Below are 14130 nucleotides of genomic sequence, written 5' to 3' on the forward strand. Positions count from 1 at the left end.
CACCTCCTGATAGTGAGCAGTACACAAGTTGTACAGTTGTGATGGAAACGCTGAGTTTGTGTAGCGTATCTGATCTTGTTGTGCTACAGCTTTTATAGTAGTACCTCACATGTACTCTTGTTTCCAGCAGCTTTGAGAGTAGTTCATACTTGGTGTCTGATAGTAGCAAACTTTAACTTCTAGCTCTAGTCACACATTAAAAATGGACTCAATTATTTTCAGATTTTACAAAAAAAGCATCTTGAAAAATGAATAACTAAGAGGTTTTATCGTCAAAACACTTTTAACTTGCCAAAACTATATGGTGGCTAGGCCAGTTTTCCTTGAATTTTGTAGCTTTGAGAGTCATCAAAGGAGATAAAGTTATATAGTTCTGGTACCCTGTATTTGTGTTTTAAGTGTGCACAAGCAGTGGGTGTTAGTTTTGTCACGTTTCTGTACTTCATGTGTGATTGCGCACACATCAGTGTGCTAATCATCACTTAACAACTGCATGCCCTGTATCACAGTACATATGGCTCAAATCCAGGCCTGACAATAATTAACAACAGTCGACTTTGTTACAGCTCATATTTCTGTGGTTTTGTTGGTTTACTGAGACACTGGTTTGGACAATCATTTTTTACATAGAACCGGAAGTAAAGATCCTCAACTTGTGAATTATTTTCCATTTATTCTTGACAATAATTGGTATTCAAGGTAACATGTGGCACAGGCTGTTTGTGAAATTATCCTCAGATAAGCGTTGTGATTCATAAAACTGTGCAGACCTTGCTGTTTTGGAGCGGCTGCTCCTGCTGGATGTGAGCCGATAAAGACATGAAAGAAAAATCAAAATTGTTTGTCATACTTTTCATCTGCTCGGTTTCCTCGTATGAATATGAGGTCAGAGTATCCGAGTTTCCTTTCTCAAATCTCCTCACATTCATACACATAAAGAATTCTTTAGTGTCACTGTCTTTGAGCTTCCTTATTTTTTTTATCCCTGAAACCCAATTTGAACCTTTTGAATAAGAGATTAAAGTGTATGAATGCTGTTTCTTTGCAGAAGTTTCTTCAATTATTTTTACTGGTTTTAAAATATATGACTTGTCCATTTGATTGGCTATAAAGGAGGAATTAATACTATTCGACCTGGAGGGGGAGTCTACTTGGCAGGAGAGGTAATAGACCTCCTCCAGGAGGAGGCCTGCCACCACCACAGAGCAGAGAAAGATTAATTTTCCCCCTGCAAATGGAAAATAAACTGGCCTTTAAACATATGAAGGGATGACTGGAAGTGGAGGGAAGTCGGAAACTGAGGAGAATGAGTGAAATAGGTGTTAACTCGGTATGGACACTGAAAAACCTGGGTTGACGCACAAGGGGAAGAAAGGGAAGAAAGGAAAAAAAGAAATGAGTGCATGTCAGTCAACACTCTGGGGAAAGCTTTATTTATTCCCTACCTGTTAATTCCCAGATCCCATCTGTGAAACATGAGCTCCACAATATCTGCTGGTAGTTTTTTTCTTCCCCCTTTTATTTCCGGTCACAATCAGAGCTTTTTTTTTTTTTTTTTTTATCACAGTCGCATGTGGAGCTCTGAAGGAGAAGCATGTTGCACAAATGTGTTTTCTCGTGCCTTAAATCCTGGCTGGAGCGCCGAACTCAAAGCTCTCAGGCTGATATCCAGAGCTGCACAGGTCCAGGACAGTACGTCCGCCCCTCACTGTTCCTCCCGCTAGCTCCTATTAGCCGCACTGCCCCTGAAGCGCCAGCGCGGTTTGAACAGCCAGTGCCAAGGGTAAGCACCCAGCGCTATGTAAACACACCAGGCCTGACTAGCAGTCAGGAATGCCTTATATAAAGTCACATAAAGGCCCAGAGGCGGGAAGTGGGTGTGTCGTCTGACCGTCTGTATCTGGCTCTTCTACCACCATTTCCTTCACTCCAGAGAGGACGTCATGGAACATGAGCTTGCTGCTTCCACTGTTTGAACAACTAAATATGCTGAAATGGCAGATCACAGATAACTCTGCGCCTGATATTTTTCCTGGAGGGGGTTTTCATGAAATTGTTGTTTTAGTGGGCTATCAGCAGACTGTATTTGCTGAACTGATTTGTGTCAGCTACAGCTTTGTTTGCTTTTCAGCTGCACATAGGAACAGACAGCTGAAAATGAGATTAAAATAGAAAGTTTTTATGTAGTTCCTTCCAGGCAGAAAATGTCCAGGATTGAGAGAGATCCAGCAGCTGAGTTGTAAATGACCTGTTGTTGAGACATTAATGTGAAAACAAAACATATTTCTTACACCTGCAATTTTTCTGTTTTTATTAAAAAAAAAACTATTTTCACAGTTCAGTCACCAGCTTTTTCTTCACTTATCTGAAGTCTTAAAGTAAAACATGCATCACTGAGTAAAAAACATTATTGCAAAAACAAGTCATGCCTGAAATTGTATTCAGTATGTCTGTATCCTGAGAGGCTTTAAATTGAATGAAAATACAAATAATTTATTCATTCTCTTCTCTCATGTAAGTGTATTTTAAAGCATATTTATAGATCATAAAAATGATGAGCAATAGAACAGAAAGCAACTATAATCTAATAAATTTGGTGAAGCGATATAAAACCGTTTACAAGCTTAGAACAAAAGCAGGAAAGAGAGATAAAACACGAGACTGATCTGAAGAGACATTAAGGCTGCTGGTTCCGGCTCTCTTTTGGCGTGGAGGTGGAAAATGCGGGGGGGGGGGGGGCGTACAGTAATAAAGCTCTTGAAAAGCCAGCACAGGTGGAGCTGTTTGGTTTATTTTAGTTTCGAACATCTGGGGTAGGACTGTTTATCATTTTAAATATACAGCTATAGGAGGAAAAACATCACCACTCTTAGAGGATGTTGATTTAAAACATCTTAATTGTGTCTAAGAAAAGAAAAACAAAAAAAACCCTAATGATCTGACTTTGAAAAATACCAGAGTATAAATGCTGTGATTAATTAGTTTCTTCTCAGATCAAGTAATACAGAAAAAAACAAACATGATACCATACAGTCATGGAGAAAGAGATTCAGAATATCCTTTTAAAAACAAGTATATGCTCAAGTCTAAATATAATCATTAGTCTGCAGGGACGAGGGGCCATGCAGGCCTTGACCAGATGTTGCACCTGGCTGATTGACTGACAGCTGTCTGTTGAAACAGTGGAAAAGGATCATAAGACTCTTTCAAGAAGTAATTCAGGAATTCAGCTCCGTTTGTGGTAAAATGTGTATGTTGTTCCCAGTCAGCTGATTCTAATATTTGTAGCAAGTATAAAGAAAATCTAAAGTTCTTAAATGGAACATATAGGTGGACCAAAAAGCTGTCAAAGTGTCAGGACAGAAAACCCAAATCAGTATATGATTTAAAAAATCATATACGCACCTCAGTAAAAATGGAATAGTGGTCGTTGTTTGTGGCCAGACTGTAAGAAATGTGTTTTACACACACTTAGGTAATATGTAAACAGTTTTTAAATCCTAAATAGAAGGAAACAGTGTTACTGTGTGGACTGAAGTAGTCCAGCTAAGCAAGTAGTTTGCTGGATGGATGTGATATTTGCTGATGAATTACGACAGATGGCAGTCACTCACTCTACAGTAGACTGAGATTTTTGGCCACTTTTCTCATTTCATCCATCAAATGTAGGTCTGATGATGAAGATAATCAGGTCTTTATTTCAGGGGGTTAATCCATCTTAAAACAGAGCACAGAGTTCAAACTTTTATTCAAGGAAAAACATTTCAATGCAATCACATGGCCAACAAACAATCCAGATCTTGTTCTGTTTTAAAAGTAATTAGGTAGATTTAAAAAAAAAAAAGAGAAAGACCCCAACTAACGAAGCTGATTCGCAGCTTCTACATAAGGAAGTTGGGACTTAATTAAAAAGAATATTGTTTTTCATTGGTAAAATCCTTATGTTTGTTTTTGATTTGATTAGATTTTTTTTTTTCTCCTGATGATTTAGTGATTTCTTTTTTTTTTACCTTACTTGACCTAAAAAAAAAGGATTTGATTTACAAATCCAAAATATTGAACAGCCTAACAGCTCGGTGCCATGTCTGCGATTTGTCAATTTTTCTACAAAATAAGCAGCATATTGTTTTTGCCAGCGCTGTCTTCATTCATCCGACTGTTCGTTTACCTTTGGATTATCAGCCAAGCAAGTGTAAGGGCCAATCCCAATACACCCCCTACTTTCTACCACTAGCCCTCACCCTACTACCCGAGAAAAGCTGCCGGCTCGGGAGCTGAATTATGGTTCCGCGTTAAATCGACGCAGAAGCTACGCCGTAGCGTTGGTGTAACGCGGAACCATAAATCAGCCTTTTATTCTGGCGAGATCTGAAAAGACTTCGTAACAACGGGCAAGCTAGTTATTATGTACTTTCACTGAGTGAATATTATGAAAGTAAAATATATATTTCTCGCTAGAAATGTAATCAAAACACATTTTCATGCAGAAACTAACTCAAAATATTGATTTTATTAAAAAATAAGAAATGTTTTGTTTGATTTAGTCTGCAAATGATGACGTAAAGCATTCTGGGAAAGTTTCTCAGGCCCTCGTTCGCGAATTCAGCATCTGAAATCCCTAGCTTTTAAGGGCTAGATTCATACACACTACCCCTTGATATGCCCACTACCCCTAGATGCAAAGAGGAATTGGGACACCACTACCTTCACGGGAACACGCAACATTTAGGGGTAGGGCTGAAAAGTAGGGCTATGGGGAGTATTGGGACTGGCCCTAAGTGTAGTTTTGTTGTTTTGGGGTTCAGATTATCTGGGATGTGGCCCATCGTGCTGTTCTCGCAGCATCTTTTTCTCTCTCAGAAAAACAGAGCACGCCGCCCCCCCGCTTGTGTCGTTTACAGAACGGCCAACAGGAGAGCAGTGTACTCGACACAACCTCACAGCAGATGTTTGCCCCAGTACAATCTGTACAAACGTCAAATTGAATTCATTGCCATGTCCTTAGTTCAGCAGCCAGAACCTTGGGGATGAGTGTGATTATAAATACTTTGGTTCAAACATTAATTAAACCAGCTACAAACTACAGGGGCCTGCTCCAGTTGGCAGTAGCTGTCAGTGATATGACAGAACCGCTTCCGTGTTTGGTAAATGATATAACTTGTTTAGGCAGTAAAATTGCTGTCGGCTGATGGAAGCCCGACCGGCTCATATTGGCGTTCTGTTAGCAGACCACAGGCAATTCAGCGCAGCTGACTGTAGGCGAAAATATTTCTTCATCCTGATAGAAGCAGCCGGGAGAGGCCGAGCTCCCCTTCGTAATTGAGTTCTTTGGTTAGGCTTCGTGTTGTGGTTTTTGGGGACTGGCTTATCAGCAGAACACGCCGGATCGACCCTCCAGCAAAGAGACACTGTTGCCTTCCAATCTGCTTTCATTGGCAAAAAGCGCTTACGGCAGGAAAAACGCGAGTGCTGATTCTTCAGACTGTGCATCCCTGACCTGTGAAAGCGGAGCTTATTCAGTCGTTCTCCAGCAGAAAGGCACCGCACAGCAGGGAACGGCTGTCTATTTAACCATCTTTCACATGCTCCCTGTTCCACCAGCCGAGGTCCTTTCACTCGTCTATACGTTGTCTTCAAGGCATCACTACGCTGTAGTTTGCTTTTTTTTAATAATCTAAATATAATGCATTTTTGCATATATGATACGTTTTTGATAGGGATGGGCGGTATGGACTAAAAAATGTATCACGATAATTTCTGGCATTTATCCCGATAACGATAAAAATGACGATAAAAAAATACCAATTCAACATACTACACCAATTAAATTGAATTAATGAAAACCAATAGGTGGACTTGAGTCCACCTGTACTGCAAAACTGGAATGACTGAAGGTCCTCGCTCTCAGATCCGCCTTCCGCCATGTTTGTTACACAAAAACGTCATCAAGGGGAATTTATTTTACTTTCTTTCTTTCTTTCTTTCTTTCTTTCTTTCTTTCTTTCTTTCTTTCTTTCTTTCTTTCTTTCTTTCTTTCTTTCTTTCTTTCTTTCTTTCTTTCTTTCTTTCTTTCTTTCTTTCTTTCTTTCTTTCTTTCTTTCTTTCTTTCTTTCTTTCTTTCTTTCTTTCTTTCTTTCTTTCTTTCTTTCTACCTTTCTTTCTACCTTTCTTTCTACCTTTCTTTCTACCTTTCTACCTTTCTTTCTACCTTTCTTTCTTTCTTGCACACGTACGTTGTGCGTCGATTTAACGCAGAACCATAAATCCGGCTTTACACAAAAACATAATCAACGGGAATTTATCGTTTTTACCGCGATATGACAAATTCTTACCGTGGGGAATTTTTTTGACGGTATATCGTGAACGGTAAAATATCGCCCAATCCTAGTTTTTGACATCACACATTATAACTGAATACAAATGAAGATTGATTGAATCGCTGTGCTTACATTTACTTGCTATTTCTTAAACTTCTTAGATTATTTAAAACAGTTTTAAGATTTCACTACCTTCTCTATGTATATGAAAGAGTTGCATCTAGTTTGTAGTTGTAAAACCATCTTATAGCTTCTCTCCATTTTATTATGTGTAGGATAAATAAAAAAGACTTTACAGCAGCTTTCATCTTTTGTATTAGAAAATCTTAAAATGGTCCTTGAAGTGCAACTCCCTTAAACCCATAAGCATTTATTAGGTTACCTCCCACAGTTATAATCAGCATAAGAATGATGGAAAAGTCCAGCAGCCCTCCAAACGTTACACTGTACAATCAGCCATGGGCAGTGAGTAATCACAAGTCCACGGGTCAAACGTATATATAATTAAACCATGGTATGATTCAAGTCAGAAACGCTTCCCCCTTCACCTTACTGAAATGAATCAGGAAGTAATCCTCCCTCCTCCGCCTGCAAGCGGTGGAGGAAACGGGAGGAGCTCAGGTTCGCTCAGCACTAATGGATGTTTACACAACTCACCATCAGCCACCAGAACACAGGAACGGCCTGCCCTCTGCACTCCCGGCTCCCCGACCGCCTCAAATATTCATCATGAACTTTTATTTGGTGAGAGACTTTAAGAAAGCGTTGCGGTCGGTTTCACTGTCGATTGCCTGTTCTTATCCTCTGCTCCTGCTCCATTCCAGCCGCTCAGTTCTCCTCCACGCTCGGCCCTCCCCCTCCTCTGCTCTCCCCTGTTCTCTGCTCCTTCCCCTGCTCTTGCCAGTAACTGCCTTAACCGTTTGGCTTCATGTCAAAGCAGGGGCCTTTTGTGGCTCTGTCACAAATCTGCCAGGAAAAACAGAAACCATCTGTTCAGGCCTGGGCCTGAGAGCAGATGAGGGTGTAAATACACGAGTTTAGCCCTCGCCCTCATCCTCATCCCTGCCCGCGTTCACTGGACCGCTGGGCCCAGCAGAGGACCGTGGTCTCCCACTCCCCACTCAAGCAGAACTCCCACCAGCAGTTGCACTGCAGTCTGGAGCCGTTTTGTGGTTAATCTTACTCTCTTAAAGTCTTATCATACGGATAAGTTATCCTCTATTGCCTGCTGACCTCTGTTCCAGAGTTTCTGAGTGCATTTATGTGTGTAGCATGTAGATGAATATCAAATACCGTCATGAGAGTATATTTAAAAAATTAAAGCTGGTTTATGTAAACTAGCTGATTACGTTGTTCATGAACTAGACATATTTTCTGGCCTTGCTTGAACTTGAATGAAATATTGTTAAATGTGATCTAGAAGTCTACAATTATGTGCGTACTTGGATGTATTTGCCCATTTCAAGTGGCAATAACTGGGATGGAGGCACTGAGAGCTGTGATAGAAGGGTAAGCCTTTTCCTTGTTGGATAATCCACCAGCCAGAAAGCTCCTGCACATGGAAGCGGTCTAAAAGGCCTAATAATACTGAGCTTATGTTGTCACTATCTCATGTTCTGCAGAGCGGCAGACTGTGCCACTGCTCTGCAGTGATTCGGTGGAATTGAGAGAAAATTATGAAGTGAAAGCCAGGCTCCCGTCCAGATTTCTATTTCAAGCGTTCCCATCAATTTTTTACAGGATGCTGTTGAGCAGTTTTTAATGCAGGTTCATGGAATTAATTGTTTTATCGTGATATAACTTTTATGAAGAAACCGCAGCTTCACTCTGAAGGTTCAGTAGGTGCGCATACCAACCTCGCTCAGACATCGAGCATGCAGGGTTGCTGTGGGCATACAAAGTGACTTTGATGGAGAAAAGCACACAGTCAGTGGAGGAGATGAGACTGATGTGGCTTCGGAGGATCTGAATTTGACACGGAGGCCAGCTGAGAGGTAATGTGTCAGTCTCGCTTTGACACTAATTTACAGCACAAAGCCTCAGTCAGCAGCAGCAGTAACACCATGTTCATCTTTAACTCTGACATTGGATAACTCAATTATATTCTGGGAGTGTTATCTCATAAAAAGCAATCTTTCCTTTTTCAGTATCCTGAAAAATTAGCCGTTAGTGACTGAACAGTTTGATTTTATTCCCGTTATTTCTCAAAAATGAAGTATTTCTACTTAAGCAGTTTTTTTTCGTACATCTCTTTCCATTTATTTCGAACTTCAGCACCTGTTAATTTCCATTCAAAGGCCCAATCTGATGTTTTCATAAGTTCCAGCCTAATGTAATGGTACTTGACACAGTGTAAGTGATGGAGAGGCAGGGTGACCTTTCCTTGTGTCTGCCAAGCTGTTGCCGAGGCCGTGTGGTTGTCAGCCCGCAGCGAGGAGGCAGAGAGGCACTGCTGAGAACAGTCATTAAGCACAGAGCAAAGCCAGCGCTCGGCAACACTCGACACTTTTGATCTGCACATTTCAATTAGATTTCACATCAGGGCGCCTGCCTTCCCTCAGTTAGCACCTGCGGCCTGCCTTCCCAACTGGCTTGCCAGGTTGAAGAGGCAGGCGCACAGGAAGCGACTAGACCGAACCGTTATCGACTGAAATAGACGCCCAAACACATGGCAACACAGCAGAGGTTTTAGAGGACATAATGACCATTAGCAGCTCTTGTTTTTAGCACAGTAGTGAACAAAACATGGACAGTAAATGTTCTACAAGAACATGAATCATCTGAGTCCAAATAGGATTAGCATTGTGAAGGTTCCTGCGTGTGTAGCACATCCCAGTTTTCCAGACACACTCATCTGAAAAATGCAGGGTTTGCACTGGGATAGTTGCTGCGTGAGTGCAGCACCTTAATTTACCCTGAAATGTTAGAAGGTTTCACGGAGCGCAGATACACTCGGTAAATGTTCCCGGTGCTGCTTCTGCTGATAAGCTGGAGTCCGTCAGTGTTTGGTTGATATGACTTTTCCCTTAGAGCCAAATGAAGGGAGATCTTATTAAAGTAGCGTAAGCCGTCAAAGCAGTGATTGAGAAACACTTAACTTGCTCCTTAAAGACATATTCTGCCCCCCTCCCCCCAAGCTGACACAATTTCCTGAGGTTTCAATAAAAAAAGTCCACTATGTGCTTAAGTTAAAATGCCAAAGAGATACAGTACAACAGCTTCACTTGGATCCCTGTTTTTACATCTCTGGCTCACTCCACCCGTTAAAACTGGCTCCAGTTAATTCCTCCTCCGTGGGCTTTGCCTTTTTAAGATCCGTTACAGCTTTAGGCTTCCTTGCAAGGGTGAATTAAAACACAAATGGCACTCTGTAACTTATGAAGGATGTTATTATATAAGGTTAAAGCTCGCATTCGCTCATACAGCAGACTGCCCCTCACTGTTTGAGCAGCAATTTTATTCCCGACACTTAGATTCCCTTGTATGCACTTCAGCAATTAACAGTAGATTATAATCTCTCTTTTAGGAGCAGTGTTGTTCCAAGTCACACATTGAATAGTTCCAGGTTAGCAGTAGGGATGGGAGTGCTGAAGTAATGTAACCTCCACTTGGCAGACTGATAAAGATGAAGTTGCTTTAGACACCATCGGTGCGTCCGAAATGCCATACTAAACAGTATATACTAAAAAGTAAACTTAAGTTCAGCACACTTTTGAGTAAATATCAGTAGTGTGCATTAATTTGGACGTTCTATTAAGAGCGCACACGGCACTTCCTGCCGTTGGGAGGAAGTAACCTGTCACAGCAGCAGTAGCAGCACCGCTCCGCTATTTCCCGTTTATTCTGGCCGAAACAAAATGACATTTTTTAATATTATTATATATGAATATTATAATAATAATAATAATGGCAAATTTATCTACGTGAGATTATAGTGTTAATAAATGAATGATGATGATGATGATGATGATGATGATGATGATGATGATGATGATGATGATGATGATGATAAATGAATGAGTCAAACAGTGTTAGTGCGTCTGCGGGCTAGTTTTTCAAACCATCGCTGCTCCAGTTCAATGCCACCAGCATAAAGTGTAATATTAATATTATATAATAATATTATTATACTTAATATATACTTATGATATAAAAGTATCACTTAGCAACCAAACGCCACTGCATTGCATTGTGGGAAGTTTTTGCTCGGCTAGTCTCCATCAATCCACACTAATACATTTCTCCGTAATGAGTATGGATAGAGCTACTATTGAGTACGTTCTAATGTTTCTGACGCACTAAAAAATCTTGCATACTCATTTTGCATACTCATTAGGGTGGAAGTATGCGATTTCGGACGCAGCCCATGTGTGTGCTCTCAATGTCAGCAAAGTTTTTTTTTTCCCCACAATATCGTTCCTTTATATTCCATGTTCAGTTTTATTTGTTAAATGTGATGAAGGACATAGTTTTGTGCATTTTCCCACAGCCAGCGACTACCACTCTCAATTACTCTTGCGTTTCATGATAAAAAAATTAACAGTGTCATTACGTCTTTGTTTCTAATATTACCAGACTATTATCTTTAAAAAAAAATCTTGAATTTGTTCCACTTAATCCTTTTACAGCGATTTGTAAGAGTCCATTCCATCGAACCTTTTTTCTGTTGTTTGTTTTGCTTCATTTTTATATACTATGTCTGGCCATTGCTGAAAAGCTGTTAATGCATTTTAGAGAGCAATAGACTGACTAATTTATGTCAAGTTTCTCAGCTGAAGCGGAGAAGGAAAACAATCAATAGCCATTAAACCCTGGGAGCTTTGTTGAACAGCAGTTTAACAGATCTTAGACAGTAGACGGCTGCCTGCTGGGCTTTAAAGATTACAGGTGACTTACTGTTCATCTAAGAGTCGCACAGTTTCATGAATTTGTTATGGAGTCAGTGGAGGAATACTAGCTAGAAATGGTCCAGGGTAAGGGAAAGCGTTGTGTTATGAGCGCAGCGGGAATGCAGCGGTTGATATGCACAGGCTGCCTCAGCAAAGTGCTTCCTGATCCATGATTGCATGTGTTAATGTTTCAGTTGGGTATTGATTTCCTGGCGGCCTCTTGTACACTGGATTTATCCGCTTGGCTCGCTGGTGAGCGCACCCCTCCGAATGTTTGATTAAAGTTCAATTGACTCTTCCAGTGAAGGGACGAGGAACCATTTCACTCCCTATTTGTAGTGCCAAAGCTCTGCCTGACATGTTCTTTTGTTCCCATTCAACCTCCTGCCACCCAGGCAGCCACCAATACACTGATCCTAATATCCCTACATTCACTGAGCCTCCTCATCTAATCCGGGGACAGACAGGGCCGCAGCACAAACATGCCCAGCTGGCTACAAATCCTGGCATGGATCGACCCACTCCATGGCCTTTCACTCTGAGGTTGTGCTGACTGCTAAAGTGAATTTCCCAAAGATTTATTTTAGCCTGCTGTTTCCATGGGAGTCACTTGTTGACTTGAAATCCTTTCAGCCGATTTTTGTCATTTGCAATCAGAAGTGACTCTTTCTCATCATCACAAATGTCGGTGTTCGGTTTTCCTGCTCTAACAGTTTGTGTGTTTTTTCTTCTAGGGAGAGCTAATTACCTTCTACTACTATTGGAAGAAGACTCCTGAGGCAGCCAGCTGTCGAGCTCACCGCAGACACCGCCGCCAACCCGTCTTCCGCCGCATCAAAACACGAACTGCTTCAACTCCTGTTAACGCCCCCTCACGCCCCCCTTCCAGCGAGTTTTGTACGTATATTTCATCTGTTTTTGGCTGCTTAAATTAAAAAAAGCAGATGTGATCTAAATTGAGTGATGGCAAAATGGTAAATTGTTTCTTGATGCAGTTTTTTTTTTTCTTTTTTCCCCTCAGTGGACCTCAGCTCAGCCAGCGAAGATGACTTTGACAGTGAAGACAGCGAGCAGGAGCTAAAGGGCTACGCCTGCCGCCACTGTTTCACTACCAGTAAGAAAATCACACCAAACATCTTTTGCTCACATTCACCGTGTGGATTTGCTTGGCTATTCCGGTTCTGTCTTGAGGTCTGTGTGATGCCGCCCAGCCACCGCACTGTGTGACAGATGGGCATCAGAGAATGTCAAGACTAATTTGATCAAATCAGACATGAGCCCACAGCTCGTTCACTCTCTGCACCTCATTATCCTTCCCCCTTTTCCACGCAGCTGGCTCCTCGTCACCGGGTCCCATCTGATCACACTTAGGCTGCCACCACAGCCAGGGTGGCTAATAACTGTGGCTCTACGTTGTTAGGCATAAAAAAAACAACTCATGATTGCATCACTTAGAATATAAAAGGATCTGGATGGATAAGAGATTATATTGATCTCATTAGATGTTTAAATACAGTCAGTTGAGGAAATAATCTGTGCGTATTTGTCAGCTCAGTTCTGTGTGTTGTTTGTACTTGTCGCCACCTGTGAGTGTCTTATTTCACAACTGTAAATGGCTTTCCACAGCCTCCAAGGACTGGCACCACGGGGGCCGGGAGAACATCTTGCTGTGCACTGACTGTCGCATTCACTTCAAGAAGTACGCCGAGCTGCCCCCCATCGAGAAGCCTGTGGACCCACCGCCATTTATGTTCAAACCTGTCAAAGAGGAAGAGGATGGACTCAGCGGGAAGCATAGCATGAGGACCCGACGGAACCGAGGCTCGGTGCGGCAACACTTCTGCTCCTCATCTGTCTGTCTATTTTCACCTTTAGCAAACATCCTCAGATTTCTCTCTGGAGTAATGAAAAGCAGCATAGCAAAGTCTAACATCACAAAAACAATCGTGCAGTCTCTGACATGAATTCTGTCATGGGCTTGGTTTCATAGAGAGTTCCTGGAGTTTGAAAATTTTATGTTTGTATTCCCAAAACTACACTAAAGCCTAATATTTGTCATGTTGACTCATAACAGATGTCGACGCTACGTAGTGGTCGTAAGAAGCAGACAGCCAGTCCTGATGGCCGAGCGTCGCCCACCAACGAGGATTTGCGCTCCAGCGGACGAACTTCACCCAGCGCAGCAAGCACTGATAGCACTGACAGCAAGACGGAATCCACAAAGAAGCCATGCAAGGTAAACACCGCATCCTGCTTATCGAATCCATGCTGTTATATGCATGCATCTCTGTGCAGACTTTTTCAACGGTTCTGCTGCTTTTCCCTCACAGAAGATTAAAGAGGAGGCTCCTTCACCTATGAAGAGCGTGAAACGGCAAAGAGAGAAAGGCGCTTCAGACACAGAGGAGCCTGAAAGGGCCAACGCCAAAAAGACCAAGACACAAGTGAGTCTGGGGTCTTTGTTTCAGTTATCTTTTTGTTTTGATATTTTTATTAGGGGGTAAGGCACAGTTGAACAGGAATAAACAAAAAAAAGATATACAGTCTACCTCCTTTTTTTTTTTTTTTTTGGATTAAGAACAGAACAAAAAATCCACACAAAATAATGACAAATACATGAAAATTATTATATTCTTATATATAAGTAATATTTAAGTATTAAAGCTAAACAGTATAAATTAAAAAATAGATGAATAAAAAGGGGGAGAAAAAAAGAAAACAAAAAAACCCAAAGCAAAAAAAAAAAAACCCCAAAAACAAAAGAAAAGTAAATAAAAAGATAAAAAGGAGGAAGAAAGAGAGGAATGAGAGAAGAGAGGGAGGGGGGGGGATCCGTCAATCAGGAGGCAGGGACTGGAGAGAGTGGAAGAATGTAAGAAAGGGAAGCCACTTATTATAAAATTTGTTGCAACTACCCTTCAGTG

The 14130-nt window shown here is 41.4% G+C and overlaps 1 protein-coding gene across 5 annotated transcripts in view; it reads left to right on the forward strand.

The window, feature by feature from the left end:
* rerea (arginine-glutamic acid dipeptide (RE) repeats a) overlaps positions 1-14130 on the forward strand; it is a 130703-nt gene that overhangs the window by 107875 nt on the left and 8698 nt on the right. For all 5 annotated transcript variants that reach the window (XM_061736331.1, XM_061736332.1, XM_061736329.1 and 2 more), the window contains 5 exons: positions 11941-12103; positions 12228-12320; positions 12833-13032; positions 13281-13442; positions 13537-13650. In XM_061736331.1, the coding sequence (XP_061592315.1) occupies positions 11941-12103; positions 12228-12320; positions 12833-13032; positions 13281-13442; positions 13537-13650 (732 nt within the window). The remainder of the gene's footprint in view (positions 1-11940; positions 12104-12227; positions 12321-12832; positions 13033-13280; positions 13443-13536; positions 13651-14130) is intronic.

The sequence above is a fragment of the Cololabis saira genome, chromosome 12, assembly GCF_033807715.1.
Source record: "Cololabis saira isolate AMF1-May2022 chromosome 12, fColSai1.1, whole genome shotgun sequence".
NCBI classification, from domain to species: Eukaryota; Metazoa; Chordata; class Actinopteri; order Beloniformes; family Belonidae; genus Cololabis; species Cololabis saira.